The sequence below is a fragment of the Bos indicus x Bos taurus genome, unplaced genomic scaffold, assembly GCF_003369695.1.
Source record: "Bos indicus x Bos taurus breed Angus x Brahman F1 hybrid unplaced genomic scaffold, Bos_hybrid_MaternalHap_v2.0 SuperScaffold_100147, whole genome shotgun sequence".
Lineage (NCBI taxonomy): Eukaryota > Metazoa > Chordata > Mammalia > Artiodactyla > Bovidae > Bos > Bos indicus x Bos taurus.
The window spans coordinates 299,848-313,189 of NW_020867070.1; the positions used below are offsets into that span (position 1 = coordinate 299,848).

Below are 13,342 nucleotides of genomic sequence, written 5' to 3' on the forward strand. Positions count from 1 at the left end.
TCCCTTCCCTCCACAGAAGATCCATCTTAGAGAAATCTTGCATCCTGATGAGGTCAGGGCAGGAAAACACAACAGGTGCTTCCAGTGTGTGGGGCCAGTGGGGTCCGTGCTTTAGGGATTGAGGGACAGATGGCAGTTTCCCTCCTGCTACTTGCAGTTGATTACCAGACACTCCAGGTGGATCCAGACGCCAGGAATAAGAAAGATGATGTAGGGTTTTTAAATCAGAGAGTGAGACTCTACAACTTGGTACTTGGCTGCCAGCTTTTTTCCTCCATCATTTGCTTAAGGCATGTTAGAAGTGAAGTTTTTGGTACTGACATAGGGCTTCCATGGAAAGACCCTGTTGGTTTATGCTTGTTATTCTATCACTTTGGAAATAAAGACTTTATTAAGTCTAGACTTAGTAAAGTCTAAATTTGAGAATCATTTATTCCACATCTGAGTATGATTTCAATCATTTCATGTTATTTCATGGGTGCTTACTAGAATAAATACTTAGACCTACAATGTAGAGTCACCTATAATCCAGCTCAAGTCTTGATTCTCATTCCTATTTCTGGAATTTAGAGCTTGTCAGTAGCTCCTGGTTGGCTACATAATGACTAAAGCAGAACAACTCTAATGCTTTTCTGTATATAATGTGTCCTAACACACACTGACTGAGGCCTCTTATGGGGTCTAGACTGGCCTTTTTGAAAGCCTTGAGAGCTTGTTTTCTTCCTAAAACAGCCTCCACATCTCCCCCATGGTCAGTTTGCTTGCTGTTGTTCACCTTGTTAAAGCCAAGGAGCCTTCCAGCTGCACTTATTAATGCCCTTCTGTGCTCACTGAGATCAATGCCCTTACAGATGTTAATGCACAAACCTCTTAGCTTACAAGGAGGACGGTGAGCCAGAAGAGGGAAGGACCCACACTGGGCAGAAAAAGGGACACTGGAACGCCCAGCTCTCATTCCTGCCTCTGAGGAACCTGCCTCTACTTGGAGCTTGTTAAAACAGATGCCTGGAAAAAGCTCAGCCTAGTCAGGGTTGCAGTTCAGTTTAGTCGCTCAGTTGTGTCTGACTCTTTGCGACCCCATGAATCACAACATGCCAGGCCTCCCTGTGTATCACCAACTTCCAGAGTTCACTTAAACTCATGTCCATTGAGTCAGTGATGCCATCCAGCCATCTCATCCTCTGTTATCCCCTTCTCCTCCTGCCCCCAATCCCTCCCAGCATCAGAGTCTTTTCCAATGAGTCAACTCTTCACATGAGGTGGCCATAGTACTAGAGTTTCAGTGTTTTAATACAGGATAGTAAGAGCTGAATGTAAAGTGGAAGTGTCAGCTGGAGGCTTTCATGGAAGTTGGAAAGCTCTCTGTGCCCAGTGCTGGGCAGGAAGTACTGAAGCAAGAGTAGAAGCTTGTGTGTGGAGGCAGTAGGAAGCAGGGCTGTGAGGAGAACAGCAGGCACATCCTACTTGGAGGAGGTGGGGTGTTGGGCAGAGAGAAGCTGTTTGGAAATTCTGTCAGGTCCTGTGTTAGTTTCTAGGACTGTGTCTGTCCAGGCTGCTCTCACAGGAATCAGAGCTGGGTGGCTTAGAAATAACAGAAGTTTCTCTCTCATATAGCTCCCTGTGCTATACCATAGGACCTTGCTGTTTATCTATACTTCACATAATAGTTTCCATCTGCTAACCTCACCTCAAATTCCCAGCTCATCCCTCCCTACCACCTCCTTCCATCCATGCAACCACAAGTCTGTTCACTATATCTGTGAGTCTGGTTCTGTTTTGTAACTAGGTTCATTTTTGCCATAATTTAGATTCCACATATAAGTGACATGATATTTGGCTGCTCTTTTTAACTTACTTAGTATAATAAACTTTAGGTCCATCCATGTTTCTGCAAATGGCATTCTTTCTTTCTTTCTTATGGCTGAGTAGTATTGCATTATCTATATCTACCACATCTTCTTTATCCCTCATTTTGGCTACTATGAATGGTGCTGCCCAGGAACCACAACTACTAAGCGCACACACCATAGAGCCGTGGTCTGCAACGAGAGAAGCCATAGCCATGAGAAGTCCACATACCACAACTAGAGAGTAGCCCCTGCTCACTGCAACTAGAGAAAACCCCTCACAGCAATGAAAATCCAGCACAGCCATAAATAAATAATAAATTTTAGTTAAATAAAGAAACAAATGGGACCTAATGAAACTTACAAGCTTTTGCACAGCAAAGGAAACTATAAACACAATAAAGAGACAACCTGCAGAATGGGAGAAAATATTTGCAAATGATGTGACTAATAAGAGCTTAATTTCCAAAATATACAAACAGCTCATACAACTCAACAACAAGAAAATCTAATCAAAAAATGGGCAGAAGAACTAAATAGACATTTCTCCAAAAGATACATACTGATGGCCAAAAAGCATATGAAAAAGAAGTTCGCCATTGTGAATTATTAGAGAAATGCAAATCAAAAGTACAATGAGCTATCATCTCACACCAGTCAGAATGGCCATCATTAAAATAACAATGGCTCAGAGGCTGTGTAGTAAAGGGAACCCTCCTACACTGCTGGTGGGAATATCAGTTGTTGCAGGCACTATGGAAAACAGTATGGAGGTTCCCCAGAAAACTAAAAATAGAATTACTTTATAATCTAGTAATCCCACTCCTGGGCATATATCTGGATGAAACTATAAATCAAAAAGACATGCACCTGGGCTCCAGAGCACAGGCTCAGTAGTTGTGGTGCATGGGCTGAGGTGCTTGTGGGATCTTCCTGGACCAGGGAGGGATTCCATGTCTCCTGTACTGAAAGGTGTATTCTTTGCCATTGAGCCACAGGGGAAGTCCCCATTTGTATAGTTTTGCTTGTATCTCTATTGTCTTAGGAAACTGACCTTAGAAAACATTCAGTTCAGTTCAGTTCAGTTGCTCAGTCGTGTCCGACTCTTTGTGACCCCAAGAATCGCAGCACACCAGGCATCCCTATCCATCACCAACTCTCAGAGTTCACTCAAACTCACGTCCATCGAGTCAGTGATGCCATTCAGCCATCTCATCCTCTGTCATCCCCTTCTCCTCCTGCCCCCAATCCCTCCCAGCATCAGAGTCTTTTCCAATGAGTCAACTCTTCGCATGAGGTGGCCAAAGTACTGGAGTTTCAGCTTTAGCATCATTCCTTCCAAAGAGCACTGAGGACTGATCTCCTTTAGAATGGACTAGTTGGATCTTCTTGCAGTCCAAGGGACTCTCAAGAGTCTTTAACACCACAGTTCAAAAGCATCAATTCTTTGGCACTCAGCTTTCTTCACAGTCCAACTCTCACATCCATACATGACCACTGGAAAAATCATAGCCTTGACTAGACAGAACTTTGTTGGCAAAATAATGTCTCTGCTTTTCTTTTCTTTTTTTTTTTTTAAAAAAGAACTATTTTAAATATAAAAATGATCACTGGAAACATATATTCATGCATATGTAAAAATCTGTGCATTTTCAATCAGCATTCTATGTTGAGAAAATGAACCAAATTTTGTTTTTGAGGACCTGCTTATTATCTTGGTCCAAGTCAAAAGCAGAATATAAACAGAAACTACCCAGGGCTCTTGCCTCAAGGAACGTAAAGCCCAGGCAAGGAATCAAGACAAAAATGCAGGAAAACCCAAATAACTCAAGAATTAGACCACACAGCCTTCCATAGCATGTATGCTGATTTGTGCCAAAGGCAATGTGTCCTGTAAGACCTGAAGACAGGCCTCTATAAGAGGCAGATAACCTTGAAGTTGGCTTTGAAAGGCGGCGAAACTGGTGGAGTAGAGACCTGGCAGCGGAGGAGATTCAAGCAGTAAGGGAATGATACAAATGGGAAAAGTGAGGGGCACATCTAGGGGCGAGCAGACTGATAGGTGAGATCCCTCCAGGCTCAGTACAGAGGCCCTGAAATGCAGGCTGCAACAGGGTACCTGTGTCTGGGCAGGAAAGGACTGGTGAACCCAGAGGGTAGAGAAGATTAGCTTAGTGGCTCCAGCGCAGGATAGATTTGAGAAACTGATAAGCATGCTGAAAATTTCTGCTTTACGCAAGTGCACAAACAAGATTGAGAAAAGAAGTAACTGCTGGCTACAGGAGAGATTCTGGGATCCTCAGAATTTCCTGTTTCCTCAGATCAAACCCTGCCTGGCCCATTCTAGTGTCCCGTGTCCTAAGCACTTATGCATCAGTTGAGTCTGTGAATTCCTAACCCTGAGGTCACGAGATCCTGAGGGTGCACCAAGTCCAAGGACACATGAGGTTAACTCTCATGAGCTCTCTGCTTTATGAGGCTCTTCTGACTTGAGTATCATCAGTGAGAATGTTTTTGGTTTTTTTTTTTTGTTTGTTTGTCTCTGCTTTTCAATATGCTATCTAGGTGGTCATAACTTTTCTTCTAAGGAGTAAGCATCTTTTAATTGCATGGCAGAAATCACCATCTGCAGTGATTATGGAGCCCCAAAAAATAAAGTCTGACACTGTTCCCACTGTTTCCCCATCAATTTCCCATGAAGTGATGGGACCAGATACCATGATCTTCGTTTTCTGAATGTTGAGCTTTAAGCCAACTTTTTCACTCTCCACTTTCACTTTCATCCAGAGGCTTTTTAGTTCCTCTTCATTTTCTGCCATAAGGGTGGTATCATCTGCATATCTGAGGTTATTGATATTTCTCCCAGCAAACTTGATTCCAGCTTGTGCTTCTTCCAGCCCAGCATTTCTCATGATGTACTCTGCATATAAGTTAAATAAGCAGGGTGACAATATACAGCCTTGACGTGCTCCTTTGGTTCCTATTTGGAACCAGTCTGTTGTTCCATGCCCAGTTCTAACTGTTGCTTCCTGACCTGCATACAGATTTCTCAAGAGGCATGTCAGGTGGTCTGGTATTCCCATCTCTTTCAGAATTGTCCACAGTTTATTGTGATCCACACAGTCAAAGGCTTTGGCATAGTCAATAAAGCAGAAATAGATGTTTTTCTGGAACTCTCTTGCTTTTTCGATGATCCAGCAGATGTTGGCAATTTGGTCTCTGGTTCCTATGCCTTTTCTAAAACCAGCTTGAACATCTGGAAGTTCATGGTTCACGTATTGCTGAAACCTGGCTTGGAGAATTTTGAGCATTACTTTATGAGCGTGTGAGATGAGTGCAATTGTGCAGTAGTTTGAGCATTCTTTGGCATTGCCTTTCTTTGGGATTGGAATGAAAACTGACTTTTTCCAATCCTGTGGCCACTGCTGAGTTTTCCAAATTTGCTGGCATATTGAGTGCAGCAGTTTCACAGCATCATCTTTCAGGATTTGGAATAGCTCAACTGGAATTCCATCACCTCCACTAGCTTTGTTCATAGTGATGATTTCTAAGGTCCACTTGACTTCACATTCCAGGATGTCTGGCTCTAGGTGTGATCACACCATCCTAATATCTGGGTCGTGAAGATCTTTTTGGTATAGTTCTTCTGTGTATTCTTGCCACCTCTTCTTAATATCTTCTGCTTTTGTTAGGTCCATACCATTTCTGTCCTTTATCGAGCCCATCTTTGCATGAAATGTTCCCTTGGTATCTCTAATTTTCTTGAAGAAATCTCTAGTCTTTCCCATTCTGTTGTTTTCCTCTATTTCTTTGCATTGATCACTGAGAAAGGCTTTTTATCTCTCCTTGATATTCTTTGGAACTTTGCATTCAGATGCTTATGTCTTTCCTTTCTCCTTTGCTTTTCATTTCTCTTCTTTTCAGAGCTATTTGTAAGGCCTCCCCAGACAGCCATTTTGCTTTTTTGCATTTCTTTTCCATGGGGATGATCTTGATCCCTGTCTCCTGTACAATGTCACAAATCTCAGTCCATAGTTCATCAGGCACTCTATCAGATCTAGTCCCTTAAATCTATTTCTCACTTCCACTGTATAATCATAAGGGATTTGATTTAGGTCATACCTGAATGGTCTAGTGGTTTTCCCTACTTTCTTCAATTTAAGTCTGAATTTGGCAATAAGGAGCTCATGATCTGAGCCACAGTCAGCTCCTGGTCTTGTTTTTGCTGACTGTATAGAGCTTCTCCATCTTTGGCTGCAAAAAATATAATCAATCTGATTTCGGTGTTGAGCATCTGGTGATGTCCATGTATAGAGTCTTCTCTTGTGTTGTTGGAAGATGGTGTTTGCTATGACCAGTGCATTCTCTTGGCAAAACTCTATTAGCCTTTGCCCTGCTTCGTTCTGTATTCCAAAGCCAAATTTGCCTGTTACTCCAGGTGTTTCTTTTTTTTTTTTTTAATTTTATTTTAAAACTTTACATAATTGTATTAGTTTTGCCAAATATCAAAATGAATCCACCACAGGTATACATGTGTTCCCTCTCCTGAACCCTCTTCCCTCCTCCCTCCCCATACCATCTCTCTGGGTCGTCTCAGTGCACTAGCCCCAAGCATCCAGTATCGTGCATCGAACCTTGACTGGCAACTCGTTTCTTACATGATATTTTACATGTTTAAACGTCATTCTCCCAAAGCTTCCCACCCTCTCCCTCTCCCACAGAGTCCATAAGACTGTTCTATACATCCGTGTCTCTTTTTCTGTCTCGTACACCGGGTTATTGTTACCATCTTTCTAAATTCCATATATATGCGTTAGTATACTGTATTGGTGTTTTTCCTTCTGGCTTACTTCACTCTGTATAATAGGTTCCAGTTTCATCCACCTCATTAGAACTGATTCAAATGTATTCTTTTTAATGGCTGAGTAATATTCCATTGTGTATATGTACCATGGCTTTCTTATCCATTCATCTGCTGATGGACATCTAGGTTGCTTCCATGTCCTGGCTATTATAAACAGTGCTGCAATGAACATTGGGGTACACGTGTCTCTTTCCCTTCTGGTTTCCTCCGTGTGTATGCCCAGCAGTGGGATTGCTGGATCATAAGGCAGTTCTATTTCCAGTTTTTTAAGGAATCTCCACACTGTTCTCCATAGTGGCTGCACTAGTTTGCATTCCCACCAACAGTGTAAGAGGGTTCCCTTTTCTCCACATCCTCTCCAGCATTTATTATTTGTAGACTTTTGGATTGCAGCCATTCTGACTGGCGTGAAATGGTACCTCATAGTGGTTTTGATTTGCATTTCTCTGATAATGAGTGATGTTGAGCATCTTTTCATGTGTTTGTTAGCCATCTGTATGTCTTCTTTGGAGAAATGTCTATTTAGTTCTTTGGCCCATTTTTTGATTGGGTCATTTATTTTTCTGGAGTTGAGCTGTAGGAGTTGCCTGTATATTTTTGAGGTTAGTTGCTTGTCAGTTGCTTCATTTGCTATTATTTTCTCCCATTCTGAAGGCTGCCTTTTCACCTTGCTAATAGTTTCCTTTGTTGTGCAGAAGCTTTTAAGTTTAATTAGGTCCCATTTGTTTATTTTTGCTTTTATTTCCAATATTCTGGGAGGTGGGTCATAGAGGATCCTGCTGTGATGTATGTCAGAGACTGTTTTGCCTATATTCTCCTCTAGGAGTTTTATAGTTTCTGGTCTTACGTTGAGATCTTTAATCCATTTTGAGTTTATTTTTGTGTATGGTGTTAGAAAGTGTTCTAGTTTCATTCTTTTACAAGTGGTTGACCAGATTTCCAGCACCACTTGTTAAAGAGATTGTCTTTAATCCATTGTATATTCTTGCCTCCTTTGTCAAAGATAAGGTGTCCGTATGTGCGTGGATTTATCTCTGGGCTTTCTATTTTGTTCCATTGATCTATATTTCTGTCTTTGTGCCAGTACCATACTGTCTTGATAACTGTGGCTTTGTAGTAGAGCCCGAAGTCAGGCAGGTTGATTCCTCCAGTTCCATTCTTCTTTCTTAAGATCGCTTTGGCTATTCGAGGTTTTTTGTATTTCCATACAAATTGTGAAATTATTTGTTCTAGCTCTGTGAAGAATACTGTTGGTAGCTTGATAGGGATTGCATTGAATCTATAAATTGCTTTGGGTAGTATACTCATTTTCACTATATTGATTCTTCCAATCCATGAACATGGTATATTTCTCCATCTATTCATGTCCTCTTTGATTTCTTTCACCAGTGTTTTATAGTTTTCTATATATAGGTCTTTAGTTTCTTTAGGTAGATATATTCCTAAGTATTTTATTCTTTCTTTGCAATGGTGAATGGAATTGTTTCCTTAATTTCTCTTTCTGTTTTCTCATTGTTAGTGTATAGGAATGCAAGGGATTTCTGTGTGTTGATTTTATATCCTGCAACTTTACTATAGTCATTGATTAGTTCTAGTAATTTTCTGGTGGAGTCTTTCAGGTTTTCTATGTAGAGGATCACGTCATCTGCAAATAGTGAGAGTTTTACTTCTTCTTTTCCAATTTGGATTCCTTTTATTTCTTTTTCTGCTCTGATTGCTGTGGCCAAAACTTCTGACTTCCTACTTTTGCATTCCAGTCCCCTATAATGAAAAGGACATCTTTTTGGGGTGTTAGTTCTAAAACGTCTTGTAGGTCTTCATAGAACTGTTCAACTTCAGCTTCTTCAGTGTTACTGGTTGGGGCATTGAACTTGGATTCCTGTGATATTGAATGGTTTGCCTTGGAAACGAATAGAGATCATTCTGTCTTTTTTTAGATTGCATCCAAATACTGCATTTCAGACTCTTTTGTTGACCATGATGACTACTCCATTTCTTCTAAGGTATTCCTGCCCACAGTAGTAGATATAATAGTCATCTGAGTTAAATTCACCCATTCCAGTCCATTTTAGTTCGCTAATTCCTAGAATGTCAACGTTCCCTCTTGCCATCTCCTGTTTGACCACTTCCAATTTACCGTGTTTCATGGACCTAACATTCCAGGTTCCTATTCAATACTGCTCTACAGAATCAGACCTTCTATCAGCAGTCACATTCACAACTGGGCATTGTTTTTGCTTTCGTTTCATCCCTCCATTCTTCCTGGAGTTATTTCTCCACTGATCTCCAGCAGTATATTGTTCACCTACTGACCTGGGGAATTCCTCTTTCAGTATCCTATCATTTTGCCTTTTCATACTGTTCATGGGGTTCTCAAGGCAAGAATCCTGAAGTGGTTTGCCATTCCCTTCTCCAGTGAGCCACATTCTGTCAGACCTCTCCACCATGACCTGCCATCTTGGGTGGCCCCACGGGCATGGCCTAGTTTCATTGAGTTAGACGAGGCTGTGGTCCTAGTGTGATTAGATTGACTAGTTTTCTGTGATTATGGTTTCAGTGTGTCTGCCCTCTGATTCCCTTTTGCAACACCTACCATCTTACTTGGGTTTCTCTTACCTTGGACATGGGTGATCTCTTCACGGCTGCTGCAGCAAAGCACAGCCACTGCTCCTTACCTTGGATGGGGGGTATCTCCTCACCGCCACCCCTCCTGACCTTGAATGTGTAGTAGCTCCTACAGGCCCTCCTGCGCCCGCATAGCTACCGCTCCTTGGATGTGGGTTTGCTCCTCTCGGCTGCGCCCCTGGCCTCGGGCATGGGGTAGCTCCTCCCGGCCGCCAGCCCTGACCTCCGATGTGGGGTAGCTCCTCTCCACCGTGCTTGTGTGCTGTCACAGCTGCCTGTTCTTGTGCTTGAAGAAAACATTAGTATAATTTATGTCAGAGAATGTTTTGCCTATAATCTCTACTGAGAGTTTTATGATATCACATCTTATGATTAAATGTTTAAGCCATTTTAAGTTTATTTTTGTGCATGAGCAGGGGGTGTATTCTAACTTCATTGATTAACATGCTTGTGTCTCTGTCCTTGGGTCTTAATCTCCTCTTCATCTAAGCAGACCAGTCAGATTAGATTGGGTCCAGTATAATTAAGGTTAATGATTATCTCTTTAAAGTCCATGACAGCAAATTCTAAGGTACTGATGACTAAGGTGACCACATGTGAATCTGAGGGAACATGACTAATTTACAGCGGGTCCAGAATAGCAAAGTAGAGACTTTAGCAGAGTCAGCAAGTGTGAGAGGGAAGCCTATGAGGAGCTCTGGGCTCTGGATACTAGGAGCTGGGATTCCACATCCACTAAGTGGGGGGTTTTAGACTTTGGTGGAACCTGCCATTGTATAAAATGTGCTTTGAGTTGGGTTATGAAAGAGTTGTGGAGATGGATGGTGGTGATGGCTGCACAATAATGTGGATGTACTTAATGCCACTATATGGCTAGATGGTTAAAATGGTGAAGTTCATAGTAGGTATATTGTAACAAACATACACACAAACCTGCATAGTAGCACTGAATCTTTGAGAACATGAGAGAACAGGGCAGGTGACACATGGCATGGTCTCCAGGGCACTGATCTGATTTCCCTTTCCAAGCCTGTCCTATTCATGATGAATTTTTCCTTAGAGAAGTACCTTGTGTCTTGTCATGAGTTCAGTGACAGGAGCTAGTGCCTTGACAAGGATGCCCCACCCCCACCCTCCTGGCATTCTGAGTAGCTCAGCCTCCTTGTTTCCAGTGCCCCACCCTGAGCTCACAAATGTGTGTCACCCCATCTTGTGTGAATCTGAACAAGTTCTCCATCAGGGCAGAAACAGATTCTGCTGTTATGGATGGTCATTGCCTCCGTATCACAGGGAGGGCAGAGCAAGGCATTTTGGTGCCAAGTACAGGGTGCTGATCGCAGAAGTTCTCCTGAGTTCTTTTTCAAACACTGGAGATATTTATAAAATCCTCTCAAATATATTGTGTATACCATTTTGGATATATACCTGATAGAAGCAAGCTTAAGACTGTTGTTTGTAATCGGAACCACATTCTCCAGGGAAACTTAAAGCAGAGATTGTGAAAGCAATTTAGGAAACCACTCAGCAGCAACCAGAGAGTGCTTTCAAATTAAGAGAATTAGATGGAACAATATGCTGTGAGATATGGTAGTTGTGTGGAAGCTAAGTCATGGGGATGGTTTTGTATTAAAAATGAATGAGTCACACTTCTACTTGCCGTTAAGTTTCCTTTCATCATGAATTTATATCCAAGGTCATTGAGGTTCATGACTTTTACAGCTTTATGCTGTGAACATAGTGGATTCTATCAGCTACAGAAGGTGAGGGCCTTACGTGAACTGATGCAGTCTCACCTGTGTCCAGCCATGGATCCCATCCTGGTTCAGCCCCACATCACTAGACCCCTGCCTCCTGCATCAGCAGCTCACTCACCTGCTCCAGCCCTTCATGGACAAAACCATGGGATGTGTTCCCTCTTAACCCTTATATAGGATTATATGTGGGATTATAAAATTAACACAGACTTTATTATAGGAACAACTGTTATACAACTGGTTGCTGACTCAATCATTTCTATGGAAAGACTTGGAAATCTTTAAAAACTTGGAAAATAGTGTATTTTTCTAGTGATTTGGATAAAAGCATTATTTAGGGAAAAACCAGAGCCATCAACTGATTACTTCATTGTAGTTATTTGTATTATCTCATCTGTGATAGGATGTTAGAAAGAAAACATCTTAAAACTTGGGTTGGTTCACCTTGGATGTAGCACCCCATCAGATTTTATTAACATCCACCTTTAGGGACAAAGGATGAGATGGTTGGATGGCATCACTGACTCAATGGACATGGGTTTGGGTAGACTCTGGCAGTTGGTGATAGACAGGAAGACCTGGCATGCTGCAGTTAACGGGGTCACAAAGAGTCGGACACGACTGAGCAAATGAACTGAACTTAGGGACTATTGGCAGGTAATTATTAATTAAGGAGAAAAAATTCTGGTTAAAAGCTTTAGCACTAAGTTTGAAAAGGTGTTGACCAAGAAACTTAGTTATGAACACTGAGCTAACGCATGTCAAAAGGTAAAAATGAATCCTTTTAGACTTAACGAAGTGATGGTGTATGTGTTTACATCCCAGAGTCTTGTTTCTGATCACAGACCCAGTGTCCAGAATGTCCCATTAAGAGTTTCTGTTCTGAGTCCAAAGCACGTGACCATTTGTGGTTAGGGAGGAGTGGAGAAAGGGGTTGACATTTACTGAGCATATTGATGGTTTGATTTCTTAGAAGGTATGGATGAGTTCTCATTGATGTTGTTCTGGAGGTGAAGAAACTGAAATGTAGTCCCTTGTCTGATGTCATCAGGCTCCTGAGAGGGACTGAGCTGTAGTCTACTGCCTCCAGACTCTCCATCTGACTCACTCACAGGCTGAGCTCTGGCCCAGGTCCCTGATATTTGCTCTGTGAAGGGCTGGGGCGCTCAGAGTACCTGCCTGGAAACCTGCCTCTGGTCACTGGGGCCCTGGAGCTGGGCACTTGCTTCCCTGGAGGGGTTGTGGACCCTGTGGGATGAGACTGGGCCTGAGTCCCTAAGGGTCTACATTTGAAATGTAGGAGTAGTTTTTTTTTTTTTTTACTGTGAAGAAAATATAAGGTTGAATACTGAGGGTGTTTTGACTAAGAGAACTAGTGGGTGCTCTGAGCCATTGGGTGATTTCCACTGTGATTTGGGCCATTTAGAATCTGTTCTTTTACTTTCATGTTTGGAAGTTGTTCAGTCCTAATGAAAGAAGGCTTGCTTCCTGGATGGAACTGGGCATGTTGTAGAGACTGAGGGAGGCCCCGCTGGCATTCATTTTCTGTCTAATATTCTTTGGGAACAAGTGTCTAGCAAATACGCTCTGACAAAGGTTCCCAAGAATCTATTATTTTTTTGTTGTGAATATTTATAGCATTAATTATAAATAATCACCTTGAAAGCTGTCTAAGAATGTACACATTTTTAAATGACATGGATCCCTCTTCTCCCATTCCCAAATAGCGATAAAATAGTGTTTTAATTTAGTCAGGTTTTGTAATCTCAGTATTACTTAGTTGTTTTCCTTTATGAAATATGTAAATAATTGTTAAGTTGAGTTTTAGAGGAAAAGACTTAGCTGTTAGTGCCTCCTTCACTGAATTGGTTTTAAAATTTTTTTGTAGCACTCAATTCAAATTTGCTCCTGATAAATTTAAGAACCTAGTTGGATTAATTGATTTATGTTTATTTAATTGTTATTATTGATTTGGCATTTAAACTAAAGATCTTTGACTGCTGTGTGGTCTTTGTTTCTCTTTTCAAAATATAGGCTTGCAGTTTGAGGCATTCCATTAATGTGTTTTTGCTTACTGTGCCTTTTACATTTGTAGGTGTGTTTGTCAGGCCTTGAAGGAGAAGATCACAATCTTAGTGACTCATCAGTTGCAATACCTAAAATATACAAGTCAGATTCTGACATTGAAAAATGTAAGTAATTTCTAGAAGTCTGTGGAATTGCTAGCACTCACGTGTTTTGAAGGATGGACC

General features: G+C 41.6%; 1 protein-coding gene across 1 annotated transcript in view; it reads left to right on the forward strand.

Moving 5' to 3' along the window:
• Positions 1-13,342, forward strand: part of LOC113888455 (multidrug resistance-associated protein 4-like) — a 161,846-nt gene that overhangs the window by 51,643 nt on the left and 96,861 nt on the right. The window contains 1 exon segment of the mRNA XM_027535578.1: positions 13,186-13,282. Within this exon segment, the coding sequence (XP_027391379.1) occupies positions 13,186-13,282 (97 nt within the window).